The sequence below is a fragment of the Lytechinus pictus genome, chromosome 12 (assembly GCF_037042905.1).
Source record: "Lytechinus pictus isolate F3 Inbred chromosome 12, Lp3.0, whole genome shotgun sequence".
Lineage (NCBI taxonomy): Eukaryota > Metazoa > Echinodermata > Echinoidea > Temnopleuroida > Toxopneustidae > Lytechinus > Lytechinus pictus.
The window spans coordinates 12,331,848-12,359,346 of NC_087256.1; the positions used below are offsets into that span (position 1 = coordinate 12,331,848).

Consider the following 27,499-nt stretch of genomic DNA (forward strand, 5'->3'; position numbering starts at 1 on the left):
CACAATGAATACAAAATATCTTTAATCCCAAAATGGACTCCCCAAGGTGTCAATGTGTGAGTGATTTCAATTGGTTTGGGGCATGGCCCAGACCAGATTCAGTCTGATGTGACCTTTAGCCCTACCTGAGCTTCTTTAAGAAGGTTGATTGCCTGTCCATAGTTTGCTTCGTCTGCTATGGCCAGACTGGCTAGATGCAGGAGGATGTAGGCCTGTGTCCAGGTGTCTTCAAAGGCCTGTGCTGCCAGGTATGCTTCATTCAGGAGCTCTCTAGCCGATTGGTAGTAACCCTGCACAGAGAGTCAAGATAAATACAATTACTTGATTGTTACAATGCTGTATGATCATGAAAGAGGTTACGCTACAGCATACTTGCCAACTTTAGAAAAAAAGAAGAGAAGAATCCATTTTTCAGAGTAACGAGCGTGTGACATTTTGTGGGGGAAGGGTGTGGGGGGTACCCCCCTGCCACGCCCACGGTTAGAAATTTTTGGAATTTTAGAACGTGAAATGGGGATTTTCCTTCACTTTTGAAGTGCCTTTTACCTGTCCACAAAGAAAAAAATCTTAATTTTGTCCCAGTGTAATGAAGCATGAAACAGGAAAATCAACAGGATTCCTTTCATGAATTTGTACCGAATTTTTAGACTTCAAAAACATGTAGATCTATTTCCATTACAATATTGTACTAACTGGATATATCCTGAATGAAAATTTGGATGAGATTGATAGAAGTGAAATAACTGGATATTTCTCAGAATACTCCTTCTTGTATTTCTGATAAATTTTGGGTTCACGAAAACAGACTACTAGTAACAGTCTAAATGCACATGTAACTTACACATGAACTTAGAATCTATGCAATTGCAAATGCACCGGTACGGTACTCACTCACTGTCATAAAAAGCGGGCCGCGGCCGCAAAGCGTGCCGGAGCTCCCGGGGTTTACACTGTCACTGTGTTGTACTGCCCACTGCACTGTCTGTTTAACGATCGGAATCACAGTCACAGTCACATTCACAATCCAAACGATGCATTGGCGACGGTATCTACTTTCCACACACTAAATTTGTAATATTTGGCTTTAAAATTCCACGGAAAAACTATATCCTTTGGCCATTAGCATTAGACCGACGATCGTTGAGCTGGATCTTACGTTTGCACACGTATTATGCACTTGTTTCATGCATGCAGCGCGGTATCGCGACGTCCGGAGACATCGCAGCATGCATTGTATTTGCACGTGTTGTCGCTCTAGCTGTGTTTGCACGCGCTTCTGAAATGTGCGCGCCATGTGAGATAGGCAAAGTGAAAAACTACGTACAAGAGTGTGGTCAGTTGGTGGAAAAATAATGCTACATGTATTTGGGATATCGCGATATCCAGGTGCCCGCAAGCTTCAGTTTTGTCTAACCTTCGCTCCAGCCGTTTTTTTTATATTATCAATGTAAAAATTAATGAAAATCTGAATTATGGGGTTGATATTCGTAATGCGGAATTGGCAATAAAAAATCGGGATGATTCAACCAAAATCGGGATGGTTGGCAAGTATGCTACAGTCACACAGATGAAGCCAAACCAAATCTAGACCTATCAAAGCTATTACATTATGTCAAATGGCATATTATCGGTTGGTTTTGAGTCAGTTTCATAGGTGTGTTCATAGCATTACAAAGTAAAATGATGATCTTTTTTCAATCACTGGTTTAGGATATTTGCTTAAGAATCTGTGCTGTAATAAAGTAAAGATGATAATCTTCCGCTGAAGTGCTTTGATCCATACAATTAGAACTTAAATCAGCTATCAAGAGCCTCCAAGCATAATCAAATCAAATCAAGAATTTAAATCATAACAGAATTAGGGTATGGAGGGCAAAGACAAAGTAACAAATAAGGTAGAAAGACAAAAAGATATTAAGAGACAAAAAGAATTCCAAGGTGAGGTAAACCAAGAACAAGTGGAACGCCTCTGGCAGTCTAGCCTGCATTACGCGATTTAATATAGCAGCAGTGCTAACTTTGAAAACTACTGTAAGATAATCATTCACAAAAACACCATTCATATAATGACATAATACCACGTTCATTGACCATAGACGACATTTGAACGGAGACTTAAAACTTGTCAACTACACCCATGTCCACATTTCATTCACTCTATCCATAAACTTTCAAAGTTATGATGGCAATTCAACAATTACCCCAACTTGGCCTAAGTTTATTGACCTTAACTGACGTTTGACCTTGGTTTTGTGACCTGAAACTCACAGGGGATGTTCAGTGATACTTGATTACTCTTATATCCCAAGTTTTATGAAATAGATCCATAAACTTCAGAGTTAGAATGGTAATTCAACAAATACCCCCAACACGGCCAAAGTTCATTGACCTTAAATGACCATTGACCATGGTCATGTGACCTGAAACTCGCACAGGATATTCAGTGGTACTTGATTAACCTAATGTCCAAGTTTCATGAACTAGATCCATAAATTTTCAAAGTTATGAAGGTAATTCAACAAATACCCTCAACTTGGCCAAAGTTCATTGACCCTAAATGACCATTGACCTTGGTCATGTGACCTGAAACTCGAGCAGGATGTTCACTAATACTTGATTAATCTTATGCCCAAGTTTCATGAACTAGGTCCATATACTTTCTAAGTTATGATGTCATTTCAAAAACTTAACCTTCGGTTAAGATCTTGAAAATAATTCTCCCAACATGGTCTAAGTTCATTGACCCTAAATGACCTTTGACCTTAGTCATGTGACCTGAAACTCAGGCAGGATGTTCAGTAATACTTGATTAAGCTTATGTCCACGTTTCATGAACTAGGTTCATATACTTTTTAAGTTATGATGTCATTTCAAAAACTTAACCTTAGGTTAAGATTTGATGTTGACGCCGCCGCCGCCGTCGGAAAAGCGGCGCCTATAGTCTCGCTCTGCTATGCAGGCGAGACATAAACGTAGATAACATGAAACATAAAAGAGTAGAAGCGAGAAAGGGAGACAGATGAAGGATGGGAAAATAGGGAAACAAGGAAAGGGAAAGGGGAAATAATGAAAGAAAGTGAGAAAGAAAGGTAGACCTACAGCAATGTAGAAAGGGAACAATGGGGGAGGGGAAGTTCCATACTATTGATATGGTGATGTTCATGTTTATATAGACAGACAATGCAGCCAAGAAACAGTCAGAAGAGAATGCATTTTGTTACCTGTTTGATAAGAATCTCTGCTTGTTGTGTCCATGCCTGTCTGTATGACTGAGCACTCAATGCCTTCTTGAACCCTTTCACTGCCTCAACAATATCAGTCTAAAATGAAAAAAAAAAAGACATTGAAACAAAATTTTCTAAAACTATCAGATAAACTTATAAGCATACTGAGCAATAATACAGATTTATGGATGGGTTCTAAACTTAAATACTTATTTATGGGACTCTTACTATTATATCCTCTTTATTTCTTCATTGTCTCTGTCCCAATGGTCTTGAACAAATACTCATTTAAAAGGAGATACAAGGAAGTTGTTTTTTATAGCACCAAGAGAGTGAAAATCAAGTTCTATAAGTCTTATAAATGAGCTCTTAAAATTGGTACTTTCATCAGATTGAAATCAATACAGCATCTCCAACTTTAATTCCAAACAGAACTGCTGTGAACAAAGAGTGCAATTTTTATGTGAGAAAATCATCTACCAACTTATTGCAGCAAACATCAGGAATCTTTTAAGGAAAAAGTTTAGCTCATTTTAATAGTATCCATAATTGGGAATTTTAAACAAAATCTTGAACATTGATTTTTTTAATGTTCAACAGTGTTCTAGCTAGACCCATTTTAGTGGTGGTCACTATTTCACGGCATTACAACATTTGTTCAGGCCGAGTTAGTGGTCTTAAAGCTAAAAGTAAAGGAACATCAATGTATTAAAATCAGGCATTAGCAAATCTTTGAAAATAAAATGATAGTTATCAAATATAGAATGCTTAATGTAAATAATGCAAATAAAACAAGATTAAAGATGGAAATGAACGTTAGTGCAATTCCTCTTTGCAAGTAGCTAGTTTTGGAACAATTTCATTTGAAATTAGTGGTGGACAGAAGCAGTGTTTTTCATGATGAGTGGTGGACAGAAATCCTCTGAGCCGGTTGGGCCCACCACTGCAGTCCACTGTAGCTATAACACTGATGTTAAACTATAAACATCATTCTCAATTCTTTGAACATCAGTATTCTTTTTATTTATATATTCAAATTTTGCTTGAATCATCACTTGCCATTCATATTACTCTTACTTGACATTTCTTGTATTAACTAGATGATGAATGTTGTGGATTATTTCATGGAAGAGGAATTATTTTAATAAAAATGCAGTGGATAAACAAATCAAAATGCTTACTTTTTGGTCTGGGGCAATGATACTGCGAGATAGTTGTGGTGCCTTGGTCTTATCACCAGACATAGTTCTCTTCAGTTCTTCAACTCTCTTAGCTTCTCTCTGAACCTGGGCTTGCTTTTCTTGTAGTTTGGCAATCTCATCACGAGATCTAGATAAAAATAAGTCAGTTTTTAATGTACAGATGATACATATTTCTCAGCAAAAAGGAAATAATATATTTCAGGTTTCACTTTACATACTCCACAGAGCTGTAAAACCTTGGTGGTGTAAAAAGCAAAAAATAAAGTTTAAAACTATAAAATACGTAAGTAAGTATAATAATAATAATAAATGCAACTTATTAGGCACCATATCCATCTCGTAAGAGATGCTAAAGGCGCACAAGTGAAGGGGGAGCAAAACAAAATAACAAATAAAAAAAAATCATCATTGATGACATGAGTTAGAGAGGCAAGTTTTTAGCTTAATCTTAAATGTTTCGACACACTTGCTATCCCAGATCTCTCATGGGAGGGAATTCCATAAGTATTTAATTTTTCCATAAATACAAATCAATGCAAATCAAGAATATTTTCCTATTTGAAACTTAATAACAGGGAAAAAATAAAGTCATTTTTTATCAAGACGTTAGAATTTGTAAATTAGAAAACTTGCAGCCTAAAAACTACAGGTATCCTTATTCACATTATCAAGCTCCACTGTGTAAGCCTAAATGCAACAGGCTATCGCAGCATCTCTTCTTTTCATGACATTATAACTCATATATGGCAAGCCATTTTATTATTTAATCTTTATTTCCTTGATATAAAAAAACTGCAATTTGATAACACAAATTATTCTGGCTATCATGAAATGAATACTTGATACCAAAACTTTTTATTTCTTGATATCAAGATATAGGATTAAACAATAACATAGCATTTACTTCAGCATACACTAGTCATATTGTCAAGATTAGACAACCCCTTAACATACAAAATAGCATAGAAATGTGAAAGATTAGTGTAACTTACTTAGCTTGTTCCTCTGTGCTCAGGTTAGTTGGTCCTACTACAGCTTCATGATATTTGGCTGCTGTAGATAGATTCATCTCCCAGCAAACCTCTGCAGCACTATAAATAAAATATAAAGGGTTTAACAGCCACTTGGTCTAAAACCACCACTTGGGGGTCATGTGCTTAGGTTAGTTGGTCCTACTACAGCTTTGTGATATTTAGCTGCTGTAGATGGATTCATCTCCCAGCATACTTCAACAGCACTGTAAACATACTATACAGAGGTTAAAAGCCACTTGGTCTAAAATAACAACTTGGTCTAATTTTTTTTATGGGGGGGGGGGGTCATGTGTTCAGGTTAGTTGGTCCTACTACAGCCTCATGATACTCGTGCTGCTGTAGTTAGATTTATATCCCAGCAAACCCCAGCACCGCTGTAAATAAAATATAATGGGGTTAATGGCCAATTCGTCTAAAAACCACCACTTGGTCTAATTCCCAAATCATCTAACAGCAATGTAGCTCAACACATTTGATCTCTATCAATGTGTTGCATATGCCGTTTGGTCCATTCATCACTCAGTGTAATACTAGTTGGTCACAAAAGCTAACTTCATTCATTTAGAGGCTTGTGCACAGTGGAACACTGACTGCGTAAAATGAAAGCAAAGCATGGAAAACAAAAACCTTGTTTCCCGAATACATAATCAATTCTCAATATACATGTACTGAAAAAAATGTGCAATTGTGTAAACCAATTGAACATGATTTTAACTCAGGAAAGTACACATGTCCCATAAGCCTTAGCCAGAGTCATCTAGAGCTCTATGGCTTCAACAGTGTTGTGTGCAAAAACATCAAAATTACAAAAATTGACAGTATTTGTGTCAATGAATTGAATGAAGTGATGATTTCTTACATAAGACGATACGTCTTTGCCGATGTCTCTGAGATGACGATGTCTCTTGCTATGACCTCAGCCATGTTGAGAGCAGGAAAAACAAGATGGCTGAAGTTAGCTGCTCTCAGCTCCCTCACTAACGTCTCCAGATAGTACATGGTCAATGTCTGAGAGAGACAGATAGATAGAACAATGCAAGAATACAAGGCAAGATCAAGTCAGTATAGAATTCTGTCAAACCAAGAGTACTATGTATGTTTGCCTTTCTCCATATCCTCATTATTTCGCTGTTCATCTTTATCAGTGACTCTTTAATGTTTGTTTCTATTGTAGAAAAGCAACACTTTACATTCTATATTAACTTCCATGATTCTTATTTTGTCTCCCCCCCCCCTAACTCCTCTTTTTGCTTCTCCACTGATGTTTTTTTAACCAGGTCAGCACAATCAAGAAATTTCAATTCATAACATTTGACCTCAATCAAATCCCTTCTAATGAACTTGTCTTAACCTATGCATTGATATTTGAAATCCATCAATGTGCATTGCTCATTATATTATTATCTATTGTTATATTTGAATTACATTTTTAGGAAAGGTTTTGTTTTCATTTTGATTTATTCACTCTTATTAAATGGGTGCAAGCATGAAATATCTTAATATCATTGAACATTTCCCAGTAAGCCTTTATCGTTCCATAAAGTGAACTCATTTCAATGGTGGTTGTTCATTAAAAAATTCCAATTAATGTCTTCACAATGTCATTCAATTTGTTTAAAAACTGAATAATGAAATAAAATGACAGCGAAAGCCAATCTAACTTACAGGTTTGAGGATAGAAGCCTTGTTAATGCTCTCTCCTGAAGGATCATGCTTAAAGGCTTCTCTGATCTATATCATTACATGTAAAGAGAAGAATGATAAAAAAAATAAACCAAGTTATATCAATGTTCTTAATAAAGGCAAACTATAGTTGTACACTGTCTAGAAAATGTGGAATCTTGGAAAAGGAATTATTTGAATTTTGACTGAAAATCATGAAAATATCAGGCAAATCATAAGGGTATCTTCAGTTATCAAGTGAAAGTGGGTATGGTCAAATTTTTTTATCATGACCTACATGTTTTCAGTATGATATTCTCACCCATGTTGCTAAAGGGCACATCGATGATTCATAATTTCAATGGAAGAGTGATAGGATATTTCTTCTAAATATATGGCTCTTGAAGATGGGAATGTATATAGGATACTTAAACAGACATCAATGTTCAAAACAGATCTGAGTATCTCCCCTCCTCCACCATCCCTCCTAATAAAATATACAGTTTTTCTTCAAAGCAGATGCATGACATCATGCCTCATCTGAACATCATTAAAAGCCCTTACAAATCTTACAGTTTTCTAACAGATGGGTAGGGTGAGGTGTCAGAATTACTGTCCATTCATACAAATTATCTAAGTACTAAGTACTTTCTATCACTATGCAAGTAAACAATAACATAGATAATTCCTGAGAGCCTACCTCATCAGGAACATCATAGCCAGCCCATTCTTCAGGGCTAGTTGGTACTGCATCAATGGGTCCTTTCCTCTTGGGTTTCTCCTTCACTGGCTCCTGCTCCTTGGCTCCTTTACCCTTGTCTCCACCTTTCTTCCCCTTGGCGGATCCCTTAGTAGCTGCTTGTTCATTGGCTGCTGCAGCCTTGGCTAGCTCCTTGGCAACCTGCCCAGCAGATGTGATGGATACCTAATAGCAAACAAAATATACGAATTAGTGATACATCACAAGGGTTCTTCTTATTTCAACCTTTTTTCTGTAGCTCTGAAATAAAAACTTTACTTCAATAATAACACTTAGTTATAGTTATACAAAAAGCAAAGAAAAAATCCTGTATTTGTTTAAAAAAATAGCCCAAAATAAATTCATTGAAAACACAAGGGAGGAAGCTGAAATAAAATACACCTCAGTAGTGCTGAATAGAGACATATTAAAGCTTTTTGACTTGCCCTTGTCAGCCTTTTTTGTTCTACATGCCATCAAACAGAGCTTAGGTGTACACTTGTATTCTCAGGGGTGTGAGTGGTCACAAATAAAAAGATCTGAAAAAGGTTGAAGAGTGCTGAAAAAGTCTGAAATAGAAAAAGCTCCCATATATTTTGTACAGAGGGAAGCCAAAATAAGCTGAAATTAAGCTGAAAATAAAAACAAAAAAAATCTGTATTTTTTAAATGTATTTGACTTGCACAAGGCCTATTTGATTTTTTGCTTTGTTTGTACCTTTTAGGTTTTGTTTTCCTTTGTTCAATTTCAGGTTCACTTCGTTCATGAATTTTGCTCTTTTGCTCTTTGTTTAATTCAGATTTTATTAAGAAACATTAATTTTTAAAAAGTAGAAAATGGTCAAAAGAAAAAAAGTATCTTTGATCTCTGTATTTAAGAAAAAATTTGGTGGACAGAAATAGTTTAAATTACATGTAAAAAAAATAATGCAAATACAGCTTCTATATACAATAGGATTCATGGCTTTACGTTTGATCATATTATAATAATAAGTCTTAAATATATAAATCAGTTAAATACAAAAAACACAAAAAACAAGAAATTTCTAATTTCATCATGACTGTAATACAACCAACCTGCATAAGTCTGGAAAGAAAGCCCCAAGCCAGGATACAGTAGTTGCTATGGGCATCAGTGCCCCGCCCAGCAACCACAGCTAGCATGGTGTGGATGCGGATAAGATGCTCTAGAATCTTAGCACTGGTGATCTCCTCCACGCTAAGGTCAAGATTGGATGCAGAGAGACCGATGACGGAGGTCTTTTGGACTGGTATGTAACGAGACGATTCATTTCCATCAGCATCACCACTCTCTACATGTATACAAAACAAAATGATATACTAGTAAAAAAGGTACACCTAATAAAAATCTTGATAACAAATACATAAGAATGTTCTTTTATAATAATTGGAAAACAGTGATAAAACAATAAGTCAAATTTATAGTGACAGTTATGAGGCTTTATTTCACTTTCAAAATATTCACTGAGCCTGTGCCTGGTTGACTCATGAATCAGAAAGTTTATAAAATTTCAATTGATATCCAATCCTTCCTCGTAATGATCTAAATCATATTTACTAATACCATGCTCCTTTTAGCTCATTGATTGTGAATTACACATTCCTCCTTGTTTACAAATTTTTCCACTCAAATTCTTCATAGTTCATTTCTCAAGAGTTATGTGGTAAACATCTTGTAGATATCTTGTAGTTTGAGATTCAGGTTGTTAATTTCATGACTCTCTTAGTAAGTTACACCCAAAGAATTTCCTGTAATATACAAAATGTCAATCAAGCACACCTGTGAAGGTGGATGACCTATTTATTTTTCAAACCAGTCAAAACCAGTTTAAAGATCATGTAGGGTACATGTAGTTCTGTTTAATAATAATAATAATAGATGCAATTTATAAGGCGCCAAATCCATTAAAAATATAATGCTCAAGGCGCACAGGTGAAAAAGTGAAAAGAGTGAGAAAAAAATAGCATATATAGAGGTGAAAAATAATATTGGTTAATCATGTGTATGCAGCATTGTACAAGTATGTTTTCAGTTTTTTTTTTAATAATTCTATAGACTTGGTGTCACGGATAACAAGAGGAAGAGAGTTCCAGAGTGAAGGACCCGCATGTATGAAAGCCCTATCCCCCCATTTTGATGTACATTTGGGAACAAACAGAAATCCTGAATTTTGGGACCGTAAAGATCGAGAAGGGGTATATCTATTAATGATAGTGATATTGTACTGTGGAGCGGTGCCGTGAACACAGTGATAAACAAGCAAAAGAATTTTGAATATTACACGATCACTAATTTGCAACCAGTGCAGATCTTTAAGTACAGGGGTGATGTGGCTTGATTTGGTACTCAATGATATTATACGAGCAGCAGCTTTCTGAAGTTTCTGTATACTTTCGGGTGTTTTGATAGTTTAAACGATTGTCTTATATTTAATTGGTAATAAATACATGTTTATATTTCAATCCTTTAATTTAAAAAAATCATTTTGTGTTTTGCATCACATAATTATTCAATTTGTTTTACTTGACTTTCTAATGAAAAATAAATGAATGTATCTCTAATCATTATCTAATCATATGCATAGATCCTATTGAAGAGAAATCTTTTGTCATATTTTTTCTAATGCTATGTGCACTGGCATGAAGAACAAGAAAATGTTTTTTGAATGAGACCTTATATTAATAATAGCACCAATCATAACAAAAAATACATGAACGATGATCACAGCAAAGTTCATAGAATTTGAATACATGAAACTTCATAAAAAAATATGAAGTTAAACAATTGTAAATGCAGGAACAATTCACTTACAAATTATTTGAAACCGATAATTTACCACCATGAAATAACATTATACACATGATGATAATAATAATAATAACAATAATAATAGTAATAATAATGATGATGATAATAAATAAATGAAAATAATATTAATAATATTATAAAAAAATTAAAAAATAAATGAAATACATATTGGGATTAATCAAAAAGCCCAAAACCACCAGGAAATTGCTTTCTTGATTACTGATAAAAACTGTATTATCATATTGAATGTGCTTTTGCTGTATTAAGTTACTTTTATCTGAATACCATTGCTCAGAATGGTGTTAAGATCAACTCACCCATAGTATCCACCGTCTTATTATCAGTAGGAGCAGGAGAAGGTTGCTGAATCTCTGCTATGACAGGAGTATTGACCTTAGATGACCTCTTAGACTTCTTCTTCTTACCTCTTTCAGATCCTACCATCAAGTTTTTTTTTTTTTTTTTGGGGGGGGAGAAAAAATGTCATATTTAATTCATTTTACTTCTAAAAATCTATTGCACCAATTATTGATTCATTATTGTATATTCCATTTGATATATTTTGATCAGTATTTGATATCTGAAATTGTATGATTTACTTGAAAATGCATAATTCATATTCATATATTTCATATTTTAAATTAATTAACACCATACATTTTTTGTATTATTCTTCAACTTCTAGATTATATCTTCCAGTATGAAAGATTTATCTAATGCAGCATTAGCACCCGATGGCAAGAAATTAATCTGTATTTGACACTCTCAATCCAGGTAGGTACCTGGCCCGATTCAAAAGTAAAGTTTTTTTATCAGAAATGTCAGTGGAATGGTTCAAGTCATTTTTTACATTTCCAATTCATTTATTTATTTCAAGTTACAATAAAAAATATACAAAGGTTAAAAATGAGTAGCATCTCAAATGCTAACACCTGTCGAGCAAGGTGCTCCCTTATAAACAACAGGTTCCATGCTGGAATGCTTCCCAGGGAGTGAAGATTCTTCATATATTGTGTGCATAGGAAAGCCAGAATAGGAGATGATAATTGGGGAGAAAACACATGCGTAAAGTTCTCAACTCAAAATATGGAGGGGCATCCCTAGACATTTTCAGTGATAAATTTTTAAGTCAGGGAGCTTTCTGCACAACATTCATGGTGTCTAGTCTCTTTAGGGTTAACAAACATCATTAATGAATTAAGACACATTCAAAAGAATATGACAATACATATCTTCATTATCTCTTACCTGCACTTTTCTTAGCACTCCGAGTCCTGACCTTCATGTTAAGAAGTATATCGCCAGCCCATTCAAGTTGATCCATACAATCCTGTAGAGGGAACTCATTAAGATAGAGCCACTCGGCAAACTCCATCAAGTACTCAACCTTCTGCCAATCACTAGTCGGAGACTAAATGGAAAAGAAAACATGTTAAATTTATAGCAGTCATGTTTTCAAAAAAATAAAATGGGTAAAGTCTCTTAGAAAACTAGTCATTATAACAACATGTGTTCCAAGTTTCATGAGAATTGGTTAAAAACTGAGGAAGTAGTTCGATGTGCAAGATTTGCAATGGACTGACCATATGCTGATTTCTATAAACCCCCTTCGAACTTTGTTTGGTGGGGGTATAATAAAAGGAGAATTCTTAATGGTAGGATCATCAAATCTGCTGAAAATTTTAACAACTCATGTCAGAAATTTGTGACACATTGGGCATATGTTTTGAAACAGTTTGTTGAAATGACCAGAATAATTCAGGCTGTAATGTTCATTAACAAGAAAATGTCCTCAAATAAAATTTACAAATGTGCAATTATGTAAATTTGTACATCTGACCCCTTCAAGTGGGGTCTTCCTTAAATGATCTGTCTCTTCTTATGCATTCTCTCAAAATGTCATGACTAAGCAAGCTTGTAAAGTGAAGTAATAACAGAGAAAAAGGAGTCAGATGTATATAAAAAAAAGTTGAATATTATATGTAATTGACCAGATATAAATGTACTACACAGTGAACTAAAACCAGCTTTTCAATGCGTTTTAATAGAAAACATACATTTTATCTTCATATATGACAGAGTTTATAATTGATTCATGATCAATTTATAATATCTTTTGCCCACATGATGATCATCCCATTACAGAAATTAAAAAAAAAAAAACCTTCTAAAAGCAAAGATCATTACTAACCCTCAATGCCTCAATAGCATTCTGATAAGCAGTAAGCTGCTCAAACTGATCCTTGGAGCATTTAGCTACCTTATACCACATCAACGCTACATAGTCTTCACTTTCATCCTGTAATATAGAATCAAGATAATTATTATAATGAAATATGAAAATACTTGTAAAAGAAGTAATAGTTAAAGGAGAATGAAACTCTTGGAGCAAGTTAGCTTTTGTGAAAGTAGAAAAATCAAAGAATAAGATCAACAAAACTTTGAGTAAAATAGGACTAGCAATAAAAGAGTTATGAGCATTTGAATGTCGAGATCACTAATGCTATGGAGATCCTCCCATTGGCAATGCGACCAAGATCTGTGATGTCACACACGTACAACTCTCCCATTCGGACACTGAAAATATACCCCAAAACATCTATTTTTGCTCATTCTAATCATATGACAAACGATTCATCAATGATATAATGTTGTGAAACCTCTGTACTTGTCATCTCATAAAGAAAACACCTAACCTTGTGATAGACTCTATAAAAGTGAGAATATAAGTGAAATAAGTACTAAAGTAATGAGGGAGTTGTACGTGTGTGATATCACAGATCTTGGTCGCATTGCCGATGGGAGGATCTACATGGCACTAGTGATCTCAATATTCAAATTCTCATAACTTTCTTATTATTCATTCAATCTTCCTCAAACTTTCAACAATATGTTTCTTTGATTTTTCTCTTTGATATGGATTCAGCTAGTTTCAAGGGTTTCATTCTCCTTTAATGATACTATCATTATAATTTTTCTGGTAAAAAAAACCCACTAGTAATATAATATTAAACATACATTATTAAATTTGTAAAAGAAGGTGGATAAAATATGCATTAAATTGTGTTGACAGTATGCATCTTTTGTAATAAAAACTGATAAAAATTATTAAGGAAAATACAATAGTGATTTCACATTAAAGAAATATATAATTTAAATTTTGTATAATCCTCTTAATTTCCAAACTATCTAATTGCTATCAAGCATCATCATGAAAATATATTTTATGTATTCTTTTAACAATATCATTTCAAAAATTTAACTTATTATCTTAATAAATTTTGACATATTAAAGTAACATCAGAATTATTTCTATTTTTATACCTACCCTGAATTTAGCAATATCGACATGAATGTCTCGGCCTAGTTGTGCCTTCACCATAAGACGGTGCTTGAAGATTAACCTGTAAGAAAAATACAAATTATCACAATGGTACATTACATTCATGAACCCATGATATTTTCTATGAAATTTGACAGAGCTTGGACAAGAAATACATGTAGGGATACCACTTATAATTACATTTTCATCTCCTCTTCATTACTGCACAATGAAATGAAAAACATTCATATCTTTTTTATTGTTTTCTTATAATAATCAATACAAAAAAGTTAAAGAAAATCGTCACTAATGTACAACTAGTATCTTTCTATAAATTCAAGAAGACAAGAAGATAGATGTTGAGACAAGATAAGAACTTGTTGGACAACAAATTTTAGAGTCATGATATAATGAAGTATAAAACAAAATAAATATTTTACTACTAAGAACCCACTTAGACTAGAGATAATTATTTCAGAGACTAGGGCCACTTCACATACAGCTTAACATTTGATCCTGGGGCTGATTTTTACGATAATCATGCACATGAATCAATGCAGTCAATCGTAGAAATCAGCTTCAAAATCAATTGCTAAGCTTTATGTTACAGAGCCAAGGAAAACTGAATTGTCCATAATGACGAGGGGAAAGAAGCTGAAGGGCTTACAATCGATGTCTGGTTCTTGGCATATCATTCACTGCTTTGTCCATCGCTGCTAAGGCTGCCTCCCATTCTCCCTATCAAAAGAAAATATATAAATAACCATCATGAATTCAAAATCCTTTTCAAATTAATAGGAAGAAAATGAACACAAATACAAAAATTAAATTATGGAGTCATTTCACTATTTACAAACTTTTACTAATTGATTATATGTGTTTGTCATGATGTGATATTATGGTATTACACTGAAATAAGTGTATATGCCAGATACATTTTATTTACAAGAAAGGTCATCTGTCACTTGCTCTATTTTGCAATTGAGAAATTCCAGAAATTATGAACGTCAAACCCACTACATGTGGGAACTGCCTAAAACTATGTGTCCGTTATTCTACTTCTAATGAAAATTATCAAATATATCATGGTTTGAGCAGCCAAGGCAGTTCATGAAGTAAAGTAAGAACAGAGTAAAATGGGATTCCAACTTACAAACAAAATTATTATACGAAATTGCCCCATTATATATTACCTGATCAGCATAGGCTTGGAAGAGCACCCCATAGATAGCAGCTCTGAGGGTCACATCATCTTCAGGATCTGATAAGATGTCTACAGTAGATGATTGTAAGGTTGTCATAGATGTGACGGTACGAGGGGTTGGGGCGCCTCCGTCATCACCCTCATTGTCACTATCATCAGTTTTCTATTAAGAGAATGAGAGTATCAATGTATGATTAGTCAATTCATCTCTGGGTGTATTATCATCAGACTTTGAATATGAAGAGAAATGAAAGACCTAATGAAAGACCGGTGTGTTGGCTCAGTTGGTAGAGTGTCCGTCTCACAACCGGGAGGTTGGGGGTTCAAACCCCGGCCACGTCAGACCAAAAGACGTTAAAAGATGGGAGTTGCTGCTATCCTGTTTGGCGTTCAACAATTAAAGGGAAAGAGCCTCGTCGATCTGGCGCTGCACAGCGGCTGCCGGGCCCACGATCAATTGGGCAAAACAAATTTTCGGAGTATTTCATTTCTGGTGTCTATTTCGAACAATAAAATATGGATTTTAAGATTTTTTTTTTACGGAAAACAACCTTACCTCTTTTCATTTGCTTCTTTTATTTCACTTTCAAATGAAACACGGAGAATAATATAAATTACACAAAGGATGGTCATGTGTTTTTATCAGAAATAAGAAGTGCCAACATTCTATAATGAATTAGCTCCAGGTAAACCAATAGGCTTTGTTTCATATGTTTAGAATGGTAGCTTGTATGCTAACATTGAATAACAAATTTTTTAATGAAAAGGACAAATAAATTACCAGAATAACAAACAAGGGTTTAAACTGGTACAAACTAACTCACTACCTTCCAAATGAAAATTTAAATTCCAATCAAGAACTCAATGTGAAAAAGAAACACATGTCTTGAAAAACCCAACTTTTGTAATGATAGAAAATTACATCTATAAATGCATGAATAAATAGCAAAGCAGCCTTTGGAAACATGAAATAAGATTTTATTTTCTTCAAGTTTTATCCAAATTAGCACTCTCTGAGTATTCAATACATGCACAAGTAACAACTCACCACTTTCACATCTTTCTTGTAAGTGGCATTGATGCATTCTAAAATGGATGTAAGAGGTTCTTTGAGGAGCTGGCGTTCTAAGGGTTCTGATATCAAGACTAAGCATGAATTCCAGTAACGTCTCGCTGCAGTAATCACAAGGTCATAGTTATTGGCCTTCCTTCCATATCTGTATTACATAACCAAATATACAGAGAAAGATATATATATATACAGATAACAATGAAATCCAATTGATCTATTTTTGAGGTATTAAGATTTTTTTCTGACTCACTCGGTATCATGAAACTAATTCCTGATATTTGATACCTTTTATACTCTCATATAAATAATGAATTGGGTAGGTTGAGTAGTAATGAACATTTGACAAAAAGAGTCATCGGACATAGGCCTACTTATATTTGTAATTGTCCCTATTCATTTTGTTTATGCCAAATGAGGCAATCTAAAAGAGTCGTTGCAGAAAACATGATGAATGTCGTCATTCGTCCATTATAAATTCTATCCACCCTCATTAAGGCTGTGTTCAACCCACAGTTGAACAGAGTCTCAACCTAAGAGCAGACAGAGATGCCAACCTAAAGGGATGGTTGTCAGGAATATTTACCATATTTGTCAGGAACAAATGGGAGTTTCTCAGGAACATCCCACGAAGTAGCATCGTTTATACGCTCAACCACCCAATGATTACATGTACATGTATGTGTACAGTCAATCGCCATTGACATTGTGCATGCATGAACCGCGGCTTGCACTCCGCACTTCGCTGTGTATTCAGCAGCAGCGCGCGGAGGCGCTTGCAATAGAAATCTCAGTAGAGAAACTCCCGTTGGTTTACCGTTGGCCACACACACGCTGCATGCACGATACATGTATACACAATACATGCACAATACACAATACACGCATATATACACATGCACAGCAAAGCAATACACAATACACATGTATTGTAGTTGTTTTTTCCGTAACCTTTTTATTGTTGCCGTAACACCGTAATTGGAGGAATAAAATCGTAACAAATACGGCGAATCCGTAACGGTTGGCATCTCTGAGCAGATAGATCACATAAGGAACAATGTGCACACATGATTTGTAAAAAACCTAATTTATATACACACCCCCATCATGTACCAAGTCAGTACTTACCTTGCACTGTAGAGGAAGGCTTCCATGGCTGATCTCCGCACAGCATTATTACCATCCATGCTACGTACATGACTCTGGCCAAGAACACAGCTAGCATAGCTCAACATCTCGTACCATACCATCTGTTTGTGCCTGCCACATAGGAAAGGAAAGAAGAAGTAAATAGTTTTAAGATCAAAGAAAATGCAACTTTTAAAAGAAAATCTAATTTTAATAGTTTGCTACTTCATTCATCCAAATAAACTATCATTAAATTCATTATTTATCAATATTGCTAAAAAAAAGTCAGTGTTGGCAGTAACATTTAGCATCAATATTATGTAATAGATAGATGGAATGCACATTTTAAGTTCGCAAAAGCAGTAGATAAGACTAAACAGAATACAGATGTGTTCTGAACACATGAACCAATCGAGTGAGGGTTACAAATACTCCTTAACGGCTCAATATGTCTGCAGATTTCAGGATCACGCATTACCTTTTAATAGTATTAACACAGAATTGCATAATCATGAAACAAACTCATTGCAAAGGAATAAGGCAAAAAAAAAATTGATCACTCACTCATCAAGTCTACGATGCTTGATAGGGACCCCATCAAAAGCCATGGCTTTAGCAGCACAGCGCATCACAAGGGAATGGTTCCTGGACTTATAGGCAAGGTAGGCCAGACGGGACCAGACCTGGAGTTCAACAGATGGGTCAGGCCACTGGCACTGCTCCACCAGGTTGCTCAGCTGCAAAAAAGGAACAGGAAATTTTCATATTATGACACATAAATTGTATTTCATGACTCATAAATCTTTTTTTTTTTCCATTTTAGCCATGATTACCACTCATCTGTCAGTTCCCGTCTTTTCCACATTTTACGTTTAGATGCCAGCTATAATTTCAATCCAAATAACATGATCCAAAATATATTATAGGTACAAGTGAAATTAAGGCTTCAAATAGCATTATGCACAGCTGATCAAAACCCTGTTGCCCGATGCATTAAAACTGATATTCTGGAACTATTATGAATCAAAGACAACTGCCAAAGGGTCCTAAATTTTAACATGAGTGCAATTGATTCATCATAATCTCATCTTAGAAAGCTTGGGATAGGAGAGTTCATTCTCAAGATTAGATCTCCAAAGAAAATAGGGTTTCTTTAACTACCAACCAGCTATTATCCTAGCACGAGTGGAAAATTTTCACCTGGACCATTTTGAATTGGGGGGTGGTACATAGTGGGTCTTAATCTTTCCTTGGAGAAAAAAAAATGACTTCAGATACTTACATCATTGAGAGAGGGTGCTTCTTTGAAGTCCATGATGCCATTCCCATTCAAGGTAAGCATCTCCAATGCAACCAGACATCGGGTCAAAGGTCGCTGACCTTCCATATTGTTCTACATCAAACAATAATATCATCAAAATGAAATATATTAGCAATGATTCTAAGCACTTAACAAAAAAAACACAGATGAATCCTTTCAGGAAGGGCCTGCATCTTGCGAGTCATACGTATTAACCTTTATGGAAATGTCGAAATGTTACTGTCATTACCATTCACCTCAATTTGATAATGGGAACGGAGCAATCTTGCTTAAAGGAATTACTGCTGCTTTTGTAAAGCATGTTATACAAATCACCAAACTCTACGGCCCAAATTCACAAAGGTGGTTTTGAAAACCATCGGTTGAACCCATGGTGTATGTAGATTTCCTGTATGAATTACGCTTATTTACCGCGTGTATTAAAATATGTCCAATGCTGATACAAGCTTTTGTCTCAGTGCACCAAATTGATGCCTGTTGACATGGTAATCCACGCTATTTTATTCATGAGTCCACTGTTTTAAATTAATGAGTCCACTCTTCAAGCAGTGGACTCATGAATAAAATAGCGTACTTAACCATGGCAACAGGTGTCAATTTGGCGCACTGTGACAAAATCGCACATCAGCATTGGACATTTTTTACTATACGCGGTAAATAAGTGTAATTTATACAGGAAATCTGCATAAACCATGTGTTCAACCGACGTTTAAAAAAAAAAAAACCTTTGTGAATTTCGGCCAATGAGGATCATCTGGGCCCCATTGCATAAGAGTTACTATTAATGTAACTTTGCCATCCAATGGTAACTACCATGGTAACGCTGATCACCAACCAATCAAAATCAAGGATTCCATACAAGTTACTATTGGATGGCAAAGTTACCATAATGGTAAATTTTATGCAACTGGGACCAGAAAGATATAATCTTACCTCATCTTCAGTACCAAGACTCTTCTGGATCTGTTGGCTAATGAGCTGCTTGACTCGGACCCATGTGATGAGGAGAGGATGACGGATCGCGATGGGTACCAGGTCCAGCGGTCTGGTACCATTAGTTACTGCTATGGCGTAGTCACATACCTGTGGGTCAGGCAGGTAAAGAAGAGTGTGATATAGAAACATACATACATCAAAGAAAAGGAAAGAAAACAGAGAGGGATGGGGAGAAAAGCAATGAGAAAGAAGGGGTGATGGAAGGACAATAATCATAATGAAGACAACATGTCCACATTTAAGTTCCACAATTTTTACACCCATAATTGAGAAAAAAAAAGATTGTATACAAAAAGAAACATATTTTCAAGTACAAAACTCAGATCACACAAATATCATACATCCAAGATGCTAGTTACAATTAATCAGATAATTCAAAATCAGCTTCATGTACAGCTACTGTGGAATGAGCATTGTGTCGATCAAGAGTCCGAAATATAAACCTAAATGACTTGAAAGCACAGGAATTCAGGTAAATATCATCCCTTGTGAGCATTCCATATCATATTTTGTTTATAATTTTCAAAACTTGCAATTAGCCAATCGGATTTCAGTAGCTTATGCCAGTTGCAAGAGAAAATCAATGACAAATCACTTGTGAAACCAGCCATGACCTTACCTCCAAGGCTTGTTTGATGTCATTGCTTCCATCTGGATCCACTGCCAGTACCACCTTACTCTTACCACTGGTATGGCTAGCCACTGACTTGGCCTTCCTTGGGGAGGGGTCTGGGTCCTTACCCCCCTTGCCTTTCCCCTGGTGTGGGGTGGGGTGGTCAGGCTCGGCTGAGTCAGGGTGGGGTATCCAGGGGAGGATCAGGCCTACAGCCAAAGCATTGCATAGGTTTACCAGGAGGACTGTTTCACTGTGTTAGGGGAAGAAATCATCCATATCACATCATTTCAATCATATATTTTTTTTAATATACCATAAGCAAAAAAATAAATTTCTGGACAAATTTTAATCATAATTTTTTATTACTAACTTACATCTGATTTAGAAAATATGTTGAGATTTCATTAAAATAATTTTTTAAATATCTGGGGTTTTATGGGGGCGAACTAGGTTGATTCCGTACCTGGAATGGCCAACTTGCTTCATGGCCTGAAGGAGAGATGTAAAGGAAGCAACCAACTCTCTGTGTCTGTTCTCAGTCATCACATGATTGGTATAATTCCAGAAGTATGAAGCTGCACTACACACAATCCAAGACTCACTGAGGGTTACACCAAGTTCAGCAGCACGCAGGAAACCTTTGGTGGATGATGCCGTCAGATCCTGGATGAAGTCACTGTCAAATATCAACAAGATTTCAGTTTCAATTTGCTCTTCTACGATGCATAGTGTTTACATAATTGTCATGGGGGTTCATGTATCAATTATCCATCAATATATTTTATATGATGGTAATATGCATATTTGAATTTAATCATTATAATAATAAACATTACAATCATCATTTTCTTTATTTAGCTTGATCAATATCAAGATTCAAGATAATTTATTGTCATGCATAAGAATACACAAAATTCACTTTCGGGCATAAAGTTACAAACATGAATACAATAAACAATGGCATAAATAATACATTGACAAACAATCATAACTGTTAAAGTATGTATTGCACAACTGTACGAGAAGAAAAGAGAGACAAGGAAAGGGGGAGAATGAGATCATAGAGGATAGAAGAGAAAAAATAGAAGATAAGAAAAGAAGAGAAGTCAGAGAGAAGTAGGACAATGCAATTGTGCAACCTGCTTGTACAGTGCCAGTCACATATCTCCAACACCCGCGTACCCGTCCCTACCAGAGAACGATACATTATCTATTGCTCTCTGGCCGAAACAGGCAAACAGGTATCAAAGACATACGACTGGCACTATACCTCCACCCCGCAACCCCCACACCAGAGTACCCTTCTGTTGTGACCGCAATCACCATGCAACAACTACCCAGTGTTCAAAAGAACCACACACATTTCCTCCCATTCTACACACAAACCCCCCCCCCCCCATGTACGCTCCTCTACATATATGTCAATCATACGCTCAGACAGCTCAGACACAGGCTCACACCGTACATCCGCCCAAACATGAGTCAATATGAAGGGCACCCTGGTGTGAGGATGCTTAGATGGAGACATAGAGACAAAAAATCATCCATTGTTTAGCAATAAGAACACCTGTGTAATAGTAAAAATTTTAAAAGCTGCGCGGCTGAGGTAGGAGAGCAAGGAAGTGAGAGAGAGAGAGAGAGGCTATTTATGGCACTGTAACTTCCTATACTTTATAATAAATAGTAAATAACATACATTAATTGGTAAATCAATAAATAGTGTGCATGCATACAAATAAATCTACATTAAAGTATATATAGAAAGTGGTAATGATTTAGTATGGTGGACCAAGCCATACGTACAGTCATCATCACCATCACCATCATCATCATCATCGTCACCATCACCAGCATCATTATCATCATCATCATCATCATCACCACCACCATCATTATCATCACCATCATCACCATCATCATCACCACCACCATCATTATCATCATCATCATCACCACCACGATCATCATCATAACCACCACCATTATCATCATCATCATCATCACCACCACCATCATTATCATCACCATCATCATCATCATCACCACCACCATCATTATCATCATCATCATCACCACCACCATCATCATCATCACCACCACCACCATCATTATCATCATCATCATCACCACCACCATCATCATCATCACCACCACCATCATTATCATCACCATCATCACCATCATCACCATCATCATCATCATCACCACCACCATCATTATCATCATCATCATCATCACCACCACCATCATCATCATCACCACCACCATCATTATCATCACCACCACCATCATCATCATCACCATCATCACCATCATCATCATCACCATCATCATCATCATCACCACCACCATCATCATCATCATCATCATCACCATCATCATCATCACCATCATCACCACCACCATCATCATCATCATCATCACCACCACCATCATCATCATCATCATCACCATCATCACCACCACCATCATCATCATCACCATCATCATCATCACCACCACCACCATCATCATCATCATCCCCATCATTATTATCACTTGTCCAACATAGACCTACCAATAGTCAATCCAATCTGGATCTTCCTCAGGTTTCTTTGGTATGTACCCCTTGGGATGTTTTCTCTTATCAACCGGTGGAATAGGTTTGTTATACATCTCCACACCCTCTGACCTCAATAGATGAATCAATGCCTACAAGAAAAGGACAGACATGACCAAGATGAGTAAAAAGGCTGAGAAACATCACAAAATGAAATAATGTAACCTATGAGTATATAAATCAATAAGAAAATATTACATTCAATCAAAGATCTATTTTGGAATGGTGAAAAGGAAGGGATATGTTAATATGGTACATCCTTCCAAAATGATATTTCACTTTTAGATATCACTTAATACAATGGTGATGTCTTTAAATACTTAATTCCCCATTCCCATGGTCATTGAATTCCTGAAAAAAAAAATCTACTATTAAGTTTACAGATTTCTTTTCAACTCATGGGATACAGCTACCACAAATACAAAGATAACTTTGTATTCATTATGACTTAACCACTATATGACACTGATATTTAGCACTACATGAACAGAACAAAGAAACCTAAAGAAAGACCAATGACACTCACCTCTGAATTGAGAAAATGCACCTCGGCAAGCATGCGGATAAGATCCTTGTCTGACAGCCCCAGGACTGGTTCAGAAGACACTGTACTCTGGGACTTCTTAGTACGATTTGTTGGCGTCTCAGAGGTCGGTGGGTGATCACTGGCAACACTAGCACTACAACACACAAGTATATACATTGTATTGATAGTTTGGTGATAATTGGTTATTAATGGGGGGGTCTGTGGTAATGCAACAGCATATGGTGGTGGTAAAAAAAATGAAATGAATTAAGTATCTGAATATAAACCGGTGTGCTGGCTCAGTTGGCAGAGCGTTCGTCTCACAACCAGGAGGTCGGGAATTCAAGCCCAAGCCGTGTTAGAACAAAAGACGTTGAAAGATGGGAGTTGCTGCTACCCTGTTTGGTGTTTAATGATTCAAGAGATAGAGCTACGTCAATCTGGGGCTGCACAGTGGCTGCCAGGACCACGATCAATTGGGCAAAAATAATTTTCAGAGTATTTCTGTTTTCAGATTTTCAAACAAATAAAATATGGATTTTCATTTTTTATATTTTCATAAGAATGACTAAAGTCTACGACACTTCATTTCAAATATTGAGAAAAACAAAATATATCTTATGTTTGTCCAAAGAGGAGTAGGTCAGTTTTTCATTCATTTTGAGCTTTCGAGGTAAAGTTCCATGATACAAATTACGCAAAAGATGGGCTTGTGTACAAGGAACCAATTTACCATGTTTAATTCAAATGACCAAGAGATGAACTGGAGTCCTTTTTATTCATGTTTTCAATTGATTTAACCAATTTGATAGTCTTGATATAGCTCCAATTCAAAAATTTATCATAACATGAAACAAGCGCAGAATGACATAGAAACGATTGAGCCAAGTCATTTCTAGAATTTGTCACATTTGTACTATTGATATAATACTTACTTCTCTTGCCGTGTATCCGGCCTGGTAGGAGACTGAGGGTTGCTCCAACGATCATCATCATAGAGAAGACAGAAGCGGGCTGCTACGCGACATATATCCCAAACCTCTTGCTTACGAGCAGTCTTTGCCAGATCTCCCCAAAGACGAGCCCTGAAAAAAAGAGACATCAGAATGATTTATAAAGTTGAATTTCAATCTGAATCATGGCAAAAATTTTTAAGCCAAACAACTAGAAGACAAATGGCTGACTGATATTTTGATAAATGATGTACATGGTTCAGCTAATCTTCCCCAAGATCATCTCCAGTGGCTTGTCTAGTAGGTCTTTCTTTACCATCCTATTAATAACCACTACAATTGTTCTAACAAGTTATGCTAACACTCAAACTATGCGGTGGATTGGAGGTTGCAGTGATTCGTTAAGCAATGGCTAAGTCTAAAGGAAAAAAAAAATTAAGTTTTCATTTCTGATGACAGGATTAGTGAATGATAGTGTTTCTGATTCATAGATGTAAGAGGAAGGTATTAGAGATTGAATGTTATGTTCCATGTCAGGCATTTGCAGCTGAGTTGCTCTGGGAGCACTTATCATTACAGCAAATGTAGAATCATTCCCCCTCCCCATTAAAACATATTAATATAAATTAGTGAATGATGTGTTTCTGATTCATAGATGTAAGAGGAATGTATAAGAGATTTAATGTTATGTTCCATGTCAGGCATTTGCAGCTGAGTTGCTCTGGGAGCACTTATCCTTACAGCAAATGTAGAATCATTCCCCCTCCCCATTTAAACATATTAATAAAAATTCAACTCTAAAGGATAATAGCCGTCAAAATTTTCCAATACTGATCATGACTCAATATGTTGATTGGACTTACCGTTCCCTTTCATTCTCGCTGCCCAATCTCTTGATGTGACCATTGGCTTTCTTGGTGCTCTTCTTAAAGTTCCTAGCCTTGGCACCAAGTTGAGCAATGATTGAATCAGCTCCACGTCCCCCGGCTGTTTGGAGGGGGTAAAATGACATTGAAATACAAAAATACAATGGTTCATATGAATAGTTTTTGGAAGAGTGAAATGAATTTAAGGACATATTCTTCCTCCATTCATAAACAAGTTGTGCTCTAGAAGATACAACTAAGGAAGATCCCAACTTACAGGATCAAATAAAGATCACTTCTTAAAAGTTTTGAATTTCCCTTGACAAGTGATTCCTCATTCAATAATGTGGGGAGCTTGTCGATAAGGACAACTAATCTATGAAAAAAAAAAATGTCTTGACTCACTTGAGATAAGGGTCTTTATACACAAGTTTCACTGTACGATTCAGTGACGAATTGAAAATGAAATGAAAATCAATATTTCATTGTTTGAAACAGAAATCATAAATAGAAATCCTATGAAAATTTATTTTGCACGATTGATCGTGGGCCTGGCGGCCACTGAGCAGCGCCAAACAGGGTAGCAGCAACCCCAACATTTTAACATCTTTTGGTCTGATGCTGCCAGGGCTTGAACTCCCGACCTCCCAGTTGTGGACCGGACGCTCTACCAACTGAGACAACACATTATGGACAGTTACCTACCTTTAGGTGCTCTTTCACTCTCTAAGACCAGCATAAAAGCATCTGGAGACAACGCCTGGCCAGCCTTGACCAACAGAGATCGCTTCATTAAGACAGTACCAGAATCAGCACTAGTTCTTGCCTGTATAAAGTTTATCACAGTGGACAAAAAGATGTTATTTACCAGTCTCTCTTATTCCTAACCTCCGTATTCTTCTATCCTCAGCAACCAAAGGAACGATCATGAAAGATAACTACACAACATTAAGCAGTTATAAGAATTTCAATTACTCTGTCTGAAATGACAGGCCTATTGCAAAGACACATCACAGAGAAAATACTAGCACTCAATAAATGGCATCATCATTATTTTAGTATGCTTTTGTTTATATATATCAGCATATAAACACCCTCATTGCCTTATATGCATAAAGCTTGTAAGGATATACCCATTCAATCTCCTGTCATACAAATTATAATTATCATTTATTCAGTCTCACAATAAACTGACATCATTTATGCATAATTAAACACAGAGACACAGTTCACTATTTCAATAAAGACATGTTTCCCAGTTAATAAACCATACAGGGGTATAAAAACAACATGATGCCAATCTTGGAAAAATACAGAAACTGGAAAAAAATTACAATGACTAATTTTCAATTCAATAATTTGTAACACTTAACTATCAATCCAGATGATGTACCGGTAACACAAACTAAATTGTACTGAAACAACAAGCGATTTATCATGAGATTTACCTGTTCAATGATCATAGCAGCCTGATCCTCCAATCTCTCTGGTGGTTTGTATAACTCAGCTCTCAACTCAAGACGATGAAGTGATGTCTCTAGACGTTCATGGTACAGTCCTCCATCATCAAGGCCAAGGGCCTGTTTAGAGAAAATTAGCGAAGAACAGTACACATAATTCACATTCACTACATTCTCACCAATAAGAACATATTCAAACATGAATACAGGTATTCTTTCTTCCTTATTTCTCATTTATTTTCATCTTTATTACCAATCCAATTCTTGCAACCTGCTATACGCCAACAGGTTAGATTACTCAGCATTCATCAGAAATTTCTATTAACCTTTAACAGGTCAAGATTTCATGTAATGTAGAACATCAAAGAACAGCAGTATGAAACTACTGATAGAGCAAGCCATACTAAAAGAACACTTATATACGTATATGTACAAACACACATCAATAAAAGTATACATATGTATATACAGCTCTCTGCATCTTCAAGTATGATTTGGTACCACATTGTTTGTTTGTTTTATTTTCATTTCTGCGTTCACAATAAATTATCAAAAATATTTACTTCGTTTGCGATATACAAAATAATCCATAATGTATACAATATAAACATAGTACATAATACATAATTAGAAAAAAAATGATGTGGGCATATACTTCACATTTTAATAATAATAAAAATGAACATTAACAAATGAACGCAGGAGACCTGACCGCCATCGTGAGCGGTTAAGCTTGTAATTGATGTAGG

General features: G+C 35.7%; 1 protein-coding gene across 12 annotated transcripts in view; it reads right to left on the bottom strand.

Annotated features, from left to right (window-relative positions):
* LOC129272403 (cilia- and flagella-associated protein 46-like) overlaps nt 1–27,499 on the bottom strand; it is a 70,672-nt gene that overhangs the window by 25,073 nt on the left and 18,100 nt on the right. For all 12 annotated transcript variants that reach the window (XM_064107669.1, XM_064107668.1, XM_064107667.1 and 9 more), the window contains 27 exons: nt 26,739–26,870; nt 25,996–26,116; nt 25,288–25,411; nt 24,407–24,556; nt 23,472–23,625; nt 22,904–23,037; nt 20,810–21,022; nt 20,350–20,596; nt 19,668–19,817; nt 18,696–18,806; nt 17,978–18,150; nt 17,414–17,545; nt 16,265–16,433; nt 15,206–15,379; nt 14,680–14,750; nt 14,019–14,094; nt 12,882–12,989; nt 11,939–12,101; nt 11,008–11,127; nt 8,938–9,173; nt 7,823–8,047; nt 7,126–7,191; nt 6,320–6,468; nt 5,419–5,517; nt 4,406–4,553; nt 3,222–3,320; nt 126–290 (listed from right to left, as the gene is read on the bottom strand). In XM_064107669.1, the coding sequence (XP_063963739.1) occupies nt 126–290; nt 3,222–3,320; nt 4,406–4,553; nt 5,419–5,517; nt 6,320–6,468; nt 7,126–7,191; nt 7,823–8,047; nt 8,938–9,173; nt 11,008–11,127; nt 11,939–12,101; nt 12,882–12,989; nt 14,019–14,094; nt 14,680–14,750; nt 15,206–15,379; nt 16,265–16,433; nt 17,414–17,545; nt 17,978–18,150; nt 18,696–18,806; nt 19,668–19,817; nt 20,350–20,596; nt 20,810–21,022; nt 22,904–23,037; nt 23,472–23,625; nt 24,407–24,556; nt 25,288–25,411; nt 25,996–26,116; nt 26,739–26,870 (3,909 nt within the window). The remainder of the gene's footprint in view (nt 1–125; nt 291–3,221; nt 3,321–4,405; nt 4,554–5,418; nt 5,518–6,319; nt 6,469–7,125; nt 7,192–7,822; nt 8,048–8,937; nt 9,174–11,007; nt 11,128–11,938; nt 12,102–12,881; nt 12,990–14,018; nt 14,095–14,679; nt 14,751–15,205; nt 15,380–16,264; nt 16,434–17,413; nt 17,546–17,977; nt 18,151–18,695; nt 18,807–19,667; nt 19,818–20,349; nt 20,597–20,809; nt 21,023–22,903; nt 23,038–23,471; nt 23,626–24,406; nt 24,557–25,287; nt 25,412–25,995; nt 26,117–26,738; nt 26,871–27,499) is intronic.